Consider the following 9,871-nt stretch of genomic DNA (forward strand, 5'->3'; position numbering starts at 1 on the left):
ATCTGATTAGTTTCAGATACTTATGATATAATCAAGCAAGTGATAATATCAACCTATTGATATATTTAATCTGAATTTCCCACCCTTTTCATATATCATAGAGCATGAAAAAGTGACCTATTCCAGCGGCTCATCCCTACCACTAATTATATAGCAAGTGGCCCCCCCGAGTTTCAAAACAAGAACTTGTATACTATATACAAATCCTGTTCAAAAATAATAAATTACATAAAGTGATATTTTGAGTTATCCCCCTTGACACAATGTGCAACAAAATACTCATTAGCCGATTCGATTAGCCACGTTAACCGCTATTTGTTGTGTTCAGGTGAACAGTTTGAATATCCCGTATTTTGTAAACTACTTTTATTCAACTTTGAAGATAAAGGTATGTATGTTTTTCAATACAATGTTGCAATTTATGTGTCTAGGTTTTTCATTCTATAAACAGTTTATGTTGTTAATGGGAGACAACTTTTTTCCCGCCGGAATTTCCAATTTAAAATACTGTGTACCGGGACATCTATTTTACATTATTATTGATAATATTAAACATAGAAATTCGGACCACAGGGACTCGGATACATTTTTCACATTTTATTTTTTTCAAAATTTTAAAAATCAAAACACCAAGATTTACACGTTATTCACCAATCACGGTACAATTTTTAAGATAGAATGAAATTCAAAACAGTGTAGCTGTGGCCATTGATTGACACATTAAAATCATCCATTGACTGGGACAATTTAGGTAAACGTTTGTATGTAACGACCAATGTTCACTATGTACTTTTTAAAGACACTTAAACTATGAGGTCACCAAAGGTTCTCAACACCTAAATAAAGTAATTCGAAAAATTAATCAGAAATAACACGATATTTTGATTTTATATCAATTATATAAATCAAAACACAAAGGTTATTCCTGATTAATTTTTCGAATTATTTTATAATTAAAGGCGTTAAGAAACCTTTGGTGACCCCACAGTTTAAATGTCTATCGTAGGTACGTCGTGAACAGTGGTCGTTACAGACAAACGTTCGCGTAAATTGTCCCAGTCAATGGATGATTTTAATGTGTCAATCAATGGCCACAGCTACACTGTTTTGAATTTCATTCTAATAATTATAACCTACATCCGTATACCGAAAAATAACATTGTTCTTATATTGGTATGTCCAGTAGACTATTGATAAAAATAGACTGAAAGAAGAGAAATATGTATACGACCCGAGTAACCAGTTACTTACATCTATCCGGATACAAAATGAATTATCTAACTTGCAGTTTGTTGAAGACCGTACGACGACCTACACATGTTGTTTTATTAACTTTGTCGTTTGGTCTCTGGTGAAGAATTGTTTTATTGCCAGTCATACTTCATTTTGTTATTTTTGTATATTGTTGAAAAACACCGGTGACAATTAACCGTTCAACTCAATTCAATTCAACATATATTTAATCCGGTAACTGGCAACTCCCCCACCCAAACGAAATTGCCTGGATCTACCAACAAAGGAACACTGCAATGAAACAACTTATCGTCTTTCGTTGTAGACAGCTTTCTAAGCCTAATTTTTTAAACAAAAAACGAATGATATAAGCCAAGGATTTGTAAGCGTAAAAAAGATACTGCGGTCATTGAAGAGTCGTGACATAAAAAGTCCTTCTTTTTACCAATTCTAGTAAATGAACTTAGTTTTTGGCAGTAAACAGTTAAATTTTACACTGACAGTATAGGATTAGGCGATGAGACACCGGACTTCGAGGAACCCATAACGATTTTTCATCTTACAGTGTTCATTTTGTAGCATATATATAGCAACGTTTTACATTAGAATCATATTCAAAACAGTGTAGCTGTGGCCATTGATTGACAACCTTAAATTATCCCATTGACTGGGGCAGATTAGGTGAACGTGTGTCTGCAACGACAACTGCTCACTACTTACTTATTATAGAATTTAAACTGTGGGGTCACCAAAGGTTCTTAACGCCTTTAATATTAAAATAGTTTGAAAAATTAATCAGGAATAACTTTATGTTTTGATTTATATTATTGATATAAATCAAAACATCGTGTTATTCTTGATTAGTTTTTCTAATTTCTTTATTTAGATGTTGAGAACCTTTTGTGACCCCACAGTTTAAGTGCCTTTAACAAGTACATAGTGAGCAGCGGTTGTTACAGACAAACGTTCATATAATCTGCCCCAGTCAATGGGATAATTTAAGGTTGTCAATCAATGGCCACAGCTACACTGTTTTGAATATGATTCTATTACTTAAAAATTGTCTTAGGTTATCCCATTAGGTTATCTTTACATTTATACTCTGAAAATCCCAGTCAGAAACATTACCAGTATTTCGCTTCAGAAATTTGAATTTTAACAATATCGCAGTCGTACTATGAGCTAAATAAGTACCCAACAACATCCAAAACATTCCAAACGAGAAAACATTTCCCAAACCATATTATAAAAACTTGATCGAGAATCGCGAACCACAATAAAATCTAGTAGGCTCGGTAATAAATGAGGACCAGTTGATCTATATATAAAATGCCTCCGTTGTAATAGATTGTTGATAAGAGACAAAATAATTCTTTAAATCAATCCAAGTGATCTAAAATTACATAGATTTTTTTGGGGGGAAATATCTATAACACAGAAAATAATGCAAAAGGGGAGCTAGGTCCTTGCAAAAACGTCTGTCTCTTTAAAATAGACCCTTCGTCATTAAGCTATATGTTTGTCTTCACACACGAACTATCTTTCAGGAATAATGACTACGATATCACTGATACAAGGAGCAAGTAAAGGAATTGGTCTGCAGTTTTGTAGGACTTTATTATCAAGGGATCCACAGTCAGTTGTTATTGCTACATGTAGATCTCCAGACAAAGCCAACGAATTGTTACAACTACAGAGTAATGTGCCAAACAGATTACACATACATCAGCTAGATGTTACCAAGACGGCAGACATAGAAAACGTCTGCAAAAAGACAACTGCAAGCTATGGAAGACTCGATTTGTTGATCAATTCAGCTGGTATGCTTCATCCATCAGGGAAAGGGGAAACCAGTTTGAGAGATGTTACGGAAGAGGTAAAGATATCCACTACCATTCTGTGCCTGACCATGTCTGGTAAATAAAGGATTAATTCATCAGCAATCGCCCAAAGCAATTCCAAATGTACACTTTTAAAGATCGATATCAAAACGGAATATATAAAGGGGGGGGGGGGCTTATATAAGGCTTTTAGTATATATGCAACAAACATTTAACTTTGTTCTATATAGACAGTCTTCGCAATATCAATATTCAACCTTTTTTATGCTGATACTTTGATTTTAATTCAACTACGGACTAAGATTGATGTCGAAAACAGCTGTTCCCGTCTAAGCAATGGCGAAATCATTCAAAATTTGGAATATGGCAGTGCTTTGGCATTAACCATTTAACCTTTACAAAATTTAAGTTTCAATGTTAAATTGATGGAAACAAACTATAGATATATAGTTTCGTTGTCGGAAGATAAAAACACCTTTTAGATTTTCTGAACTGTGATTTTCTCTCTACAGGGACTGAGTCAAACATTTGCAACAAACACAATAGGACCATTGATAATGGCTAAATATTTTGCTCCTCTTCTAAAGAAAGGGAATGGTGACATTGGGAAGCAACCTTCCAAACACACAGGTGTTCTTGTTAACATGTCTGCTAAAGTTGGGTCAATCACAGATAATGGTGAGTAAAATAACATAAATAGTAACAATTTGTATGCACCAGATGCGCATTTCGACAAGTAATGTCTTTTTAGATGACAGATGCCAAAAATATTTATATATCCAAAAGCTAATTGAAATGAGAGCGGATCTAACCAAATTTTCTTTTACTAGCACTTGGCTAAAGCCACTGATGATGGACTGTTTAGTCCCCGATGGTTTCATCAGCTCAGTAGTCCGTGCTTCGGTACCGATTGAAAACAAATCTTTTTCTGAAATTTCTAATTCATACATTACTAAGAAATTAAAATTCGAACTCCTTCAGACAGTGTTGATCAAAGATGAATTAAGCTATTCCTGTTGTATTTATACATTCCTGACCTTTCGAATGTTTGTGAAGGTAAATTCAGAAAATAGATGTATGGGTTTGACTATTCCTGACGAGATGAATGAAGGTAAATTCAGGAAATAGAATAGGATCTAAAGGAAGATTGGACCCATCGTTGAGAAATTACTAAGTATATTCTATAAAAGAATCTATTGGCTGATAATAAGTTTAATATTTAGCAGTTAACCATTTTCTCAAGTTTATTACATCTAAACCTTGAGTATTTTGTTTTGTCATGGTATATAAAAAAAGAAGATGTGATATGATTGCCAATGAACTCTCCACAAGAGACCAAATGACACAGAAATTATCATCTATAGGTCATCGTGTGTGTAGTTAATAGTCTTCCTGGCTTTCATTTCAGGTCTTGGTGGTTGGTACAGTTACAGGCTGTCTAAAGCTGCTCTGAACATGACTACTAAAAATCTTAGCATAGAGCTTGGACGTGGAAAAAATAAAATCACGTGTATATCTTTACATCCGGGGACTGTAGATACCGACCTGTCTCGTCCATACCACAAAGGTGTTCCCAAACTGTTTAGTACTGAAGAATCCGTTGGAATGATGCTTGAAGTTATTGACTCGTTGTGTGTAGAAGATACCGGGAAATTCTTTACATACGATAGAACGGAACTTTCATTTTAGTAATCTTTGCTTTGTTTTTTCATAAATAACAGAAATAAAAGGGTATTTACTGCAATTTCCAACTTACTTACTTACCAATAGGTATACTTCAAATACCTGAATTGGCCATAAAAAGTAAAACATGTGCACTATAGGTTTATTATTTTAAATGTGCAGTTCTTATCTTTAAGGTTTAAAGACTCTTAAAGTGTGTAAGGTTTAAAAGTAAAGTGGATATACTCCTAATGAACAATTTGATACAAAAGTCGACAATTGTTTCGCGAAACTTTGTGTTGCTGCTGTCAGTTTAAAGTGCAAAGTTTACGGTCATGACTTGAGTCTGAGTCAATGTATCTGAAACAAAATCGACTTTTTACTCTAGATGCTATATCTCGGATACTATAAGCAATAGGTAGTTAGTATATTCAGAGTATAGAAGGACTTCAAGGTTTACATGTCCAACTTGCAGGTGTCATTTGACCTTGACCTCATTTTTATGGTTCAGTGGTTATAGTTAAATGTAAAATCACAAAAATACTTATCTTAGAGGGAAATCTAGTCGGGAAGTCCATAATCACATGGCAAAATCAAATACTAGTAACAAAACACATAAAAAACGAACGGACAAGAACTGTCATATTCCTGACTTGGAACAGGCATTTCCAAATGTAGAAAATAATGGATTAAACCTGGTTTTATAGCGCTAACCCTCTCACTTTGATGACAGCACATCAAATTCCCTTAAGCCCCAGTCCCACTATACATCGATCGCACCACGCTCACCGCGATCTAAAATAAATTTAGATCGTGGTGAGGTCGCGGTCATGAGCGGCATGAAAATGTAAATTTTCGTTGCTTTCACGATGCTACTACGTCCTCTCTACGCTTCTACAAAGATCCCGCTACGATTATACCACGTTCTCACCGCGCTTATTCTGCGACCTCACTACGCTTATCAAGATCTTTCTACGCTCTTCACGTTCTCACTACGACCATACCACGAGTTATCCGATTGCAACACGATCTTACTGCGATTATAACACGTTCTTACCACGATTATACTACGTTCATAGTGCGAGCTTACTACGTTCTCAGCAATAACGTCAACATCGTGTTCCATATCAATACAGTTCAATTCCTTCTATTTCTGATTAAATCGTGGATTTCTCGGAAACAATACAGTCATGCCACCAAAATCTACCAGAACACGTGGTCATGGTGGTAGGAGTTGATGTAGAGGCAGAGGGAGCAAAGTAACGAATCCTGATCAAGCAGAGATGTCGGACCGACCAATCCAACCTAAATTACAACCTATTGCTGGTCCATAAAGCTCAATGACGATATTTTAGTGACTGATAGCAGAGATGACATAGATGTATCAATATATATATAGTAAGATGTGGTATGAGTGACAATGAGACAACTCTCCATCCAAGTAACAATTTATAAAAGTAAACCATTATATGCCAAGGTACGGCCTTCAACACGGAGCCTTGGCTCACATCAATCAGCACGCTATAAAGGACCCAAAATATTACTAGTGTTAAACCATTTAAACGGGAAAACAAACGGTCTAATCTATATAAAAACGAGAAGCATGGTTGAGCTGTTAGAGCAAATGGATAATTACATTCAAACAAACAAAATCTAGATAGCTTTTTTATATATTTTATGTGAAAATGACAATGAGAATGATGGTCGTAGTGTGAACGTAGTCAGGTCGTAAGAAGAGCGTGATGAGGACGGCAAGGGCGTGCTAGAATCGTACTATGGTCGTGAACAGCGTGGTATAGTCGTAGTGGAAGCGTAGTTGGGTCGCAATAAGAACGAGATGGTCGTAGTGAGGTCGTGATAACGTCGCTGTACGATCGTAGCGCAGTCTCTCCGAATAGAATCACACTCTCGCTACGATTGTACAGCGACCTTTGCGATCTTACTACGATCTTAGTGCGCTCTCACTACGCTTCTACCACGACCTGATTTCGCCACGACCGCACCACGATTGTTTTGAACATGTTCAAAGTTGGCCACGCTCTTCACGATCTTGAAGACCTCACCACGACCGTGATACGACCTTACTGCGATCTACACGATCGCACTACGATCATCAAAATTTGCATTTTTTTCACAGATCGTAGTGCGATCGTGGCCTAGTGGGACTGGGGTATTATGTGAAAATGACAATCAATGAGAATGATGGTCGTAGTGTGAACGTAGTCAGGTCGTAAGAAGAGCTTGATGAGGACGACAAGAGCGTGCTAGAATCGTACTATGGTCGTGAACAGCGTGGTATAGTCGTAGTGGAAGCGTAGTTGGGTCGCAGTGAGAACGTGATGGTCGTAGTTAGGTCGTGATAACGTCGCTGTGCGATCGTAGCGCAGTCTCTCCGAATAGAATCACGCTCTCGCTACGATTGTACAGCGATCTTACTGCGATCTTAGTGCGCTCTCACTACGCTTCTACTACGACCTGATATCGCCACGACCGCACTTCGATTGTTTTGAACATGTTCAAAGTTGCCCACGCTCTTCACGATCTTGAAGACCTCACCAAGACCGTGATACGACCTTACTGCGATCTACACGATCGCACTACGATCATCAAAATTTGCATTTTTTCACAGATCGTAGTGCGATCGTGGCCTATTGGGAGTGGGGTGTTATATTTACAATGATGCGTGAACTAAACTGACATAATAAATAAAATAGTCAAAATATGGGTATATTAAGTTTTTGAGTTTATGTCTGGTTTTTTTAATACTGTATGCAATAGGTCTACTAAATTTTGTGTATGGAATGATTGTAAGGTGTACATGTCTAGCTGGCAGGTGTCATCTGACCTTGACCTCATTTTATGGTTCAGTGGTCAAAGTTATGTTTTTGAGTTTTTATATTTGGTGTATGGAAATATTTTATCATGAATATGTCAGTCTCACATGCAGGTTTTATTTGACCTTGACCTCATTTTCCCAGTTCATTGCTCAGTGTAAAGTTTTTGTGTTTTGGTCTGTTTTTTCTTAAACTATAAGCAATAGGTCAACTATATTTAGTGTATTGAATGATTGAAAGGTGTACATGCATTTTTTGTTTGTTTTACATAACCTTGACCTCATTTTCTTGGATCATGTTAAGTTTATGTGATAGTTGTAGTAAAGCTTTATTACCAACATAATATCAATGATTAGTAAAGAAGGCGAGACATTTCAGCGTGTGCACTCTTGTTCTAAATTTTACTTGCAAGTTCCACGTTAAATTATTATAATGTTACATATATTTGAAATAAATTTGAAGCTTAATTCTTAAGTTAGTATCCAATGACGATAACAAATTCTATTACAAAAAGTACGGACATCTTCCCGATATAGTGATTTCTTTCTAAACAGTAACTCCTGTCCTTACTCGATACACTCAGGTGTTCTTGCCGTTACAGTATTACTATAAACTATAAACACACAAAATTCCGAGAACTATTTCTAATATATACCATGTTTTTTAAGAAAATTTGACCTTCTGGTTAACCAGTATCCATATATGTATGTTTTATTTATTTTTTTGGCTGTAAACATTTACATACAGATTAGGGTTAAAGTTTTTTTAGCACATCAATAACTGTGTCTGTCTTTCAAAGAAATTTATGACTTTTGGCTAAAAGTGAACATAAAAAGCTAAATTTTTATATACGAAATTATCATGTTCGTCGCAGAAAGCTCGAGCAGCGTTAGTCCACCTCCTTAAAGTTTAATATTTTAGAAGGTAGAAAACCTTGAATCCTTCATACTTTGTATATATACCGGAATGTCATATGTCCACTGTCCCTGACCTCATTATTATGGTTCAGTGACTAATTGAAAAATAAGTTAATATTTTTAGTATTCTTAATTTCTCTCTTGATTAACTTATTACAAGTAATAGGATCAATATATTTATTATGTGCATGCTTTCCTTGCAATTTTCTCATGCGTTATGTTTGTCTAAAAAATGAACACCAGACTGTATCTAAATAACCACTGAAGCATGACAATGAGGTCAAGCTTATATTTTATATTAAAGATTTAGATATAGTCTGGTGCTCATTTGTTTTAGACAACGATAGCGCAAGGGCCTTGCAAGGAACGCATGCACATACTAAGATAGTGAGATAGTTTTTACTTGTCCTCGACCTCATTTCATGGATCAGTAAACAAGGTTAAGCTTTCAAAATATCTCAGATCTATACTTTACGCAATAGGTCTACGATCATATTTTGTATATGGAATGATTGTAAGGAGCACATGTCAAACTCACAGGCGTCATCTGACCTAAAACTCATCGTTATGCTTCAAGGTTGTAGTTAAGTTTTTGTGTTTTGGTCTGTTTTTCTAATACTGTATGAAATAGGTATAATTTTGGGTTAGTCTTGTATGATTTTTAATTTTAGTTTCTTGTGTATGATTCGGAGTTAAGTATGAAGTACGTTTTCACTGAACTAGTAACATATTTGTTGTTGGGCCAACTGAAGGACTCCTCCAGGTGTGGGAATTTCTTGCTGCATTGAAGACTCATTGGTGGCCTTCGTCTGTTAATTGTCTGCTCTGTGGTCGGGTTGTAGTCTCTTTGACACATTCCCTATTTCCATTTTCTATTGGGATGATTGTGAGTTGTGCAACTCCATCTGCCAGGTGGTTAAAGTTAAGTGTTTGTGCTTTTGTCTATTGTTCTTAAACTGTATACAATAGGTCAATTATATTTTATTTGACCTTGACCTTCATTTTTTACGGTTCATTGCCCAATGTTATTTTTTTTTTTGTTCCTCTAATTCTATGAGGAATAGGTCAACTATATTTGATGTAAGGTGGAATTTTCGAAAGTTCCAATATACCAATTTGGCTTTTTTCCCCTTCTTTAACAAAGACTTCCGTTTCTTTTGTTGGATTTCAACTAGGTTTCCGCCTGTTCATAGTAAAATACAGGTTCATATTAAAGTGTTGCAAAGCTATCAAATTTCCGTAGGCGAAGGACAAGTATATCCACCTACATTTTTTTGTGATCATAAATAAAGCGAATACAATGATAGAGATTATTTTGATGTGTCAAATTTGTCATTTGCGAGATATTTAAACTTTCAATAAAAGGAACTCATTATTTTAATAT

The 9,871-nt window shown here is 35.6% G+C and overlaps 1 protein-coding gene across 1 annotated transcript; it reads left to right on the forward strand.

The window, feature by feature from the left end:
* The first annotated feature begins 264 nt into the window (after positions 1-264).
* LOC143073221 (C-signal-like) lies at positions 265-4,818 on the forward strand. Its single transcript, XM_076248588.1, has 4 exons — positions 265-388; positions 2,781-3,109; positions 3,587-3,752; positions 4,483-4,818. Exons 2-4 carry the CDS (start codon positions 2,786-2,788, stop codon positions 4,761-4,763), a joined length of 771 nt encoding a protein of 256 aa, XP_076104703.1. The 5' UTR covers positions 265-388; positions 2,781-2,785; the 3' UTR covers positions 4,764-4,818.
* The last annotated feature ends 5,053 nt before the right edge of the window (positions 4,819-9,871 follow it).

This window comes from Mytilus galloprovincialis, chromosome 4, assembly GCF_965363235.1.
Source record: "Mytilus galloprovincialis chromosome 4, xbMytGall1.hap1.1, whole genome shotgun sequence".
Taxonomy (NCBI): domain Eukaryota; kingdom Metazoa; phylum Mollusca; class Bivalvia; order Mytilida; family Mytilidae; genus Mytilus; species Mytilus galloprovincialis.

What these genes read in the sequence shown, in the direction of transcription:
- LOC143073221 (XM_076248588.1), top strand. Translation starts at nt 2,786, where the DNA reads ATGACTACGATATCACTGATACAAGGAGCAAGTAAAGGAATTGGTCTG. An exon ending in TGAGAGATGTTACGGAAGAG is followed by an intron (nt 3,110 to 3,586) that starts GTAAAGATATCC and finishes TTCTCTCTACAG; the next exon opens with GGACTGAGTCAAACATTTGC. An exon ending in TGGGTCAATCACAGATAATG is followed by an intron (nt 3,753 to 4,482) that starts GTGAGTAAAATA and finishes CTTTCATTTCAG; the next exon opens with GTCTTGGTGGTTGGTACAGT.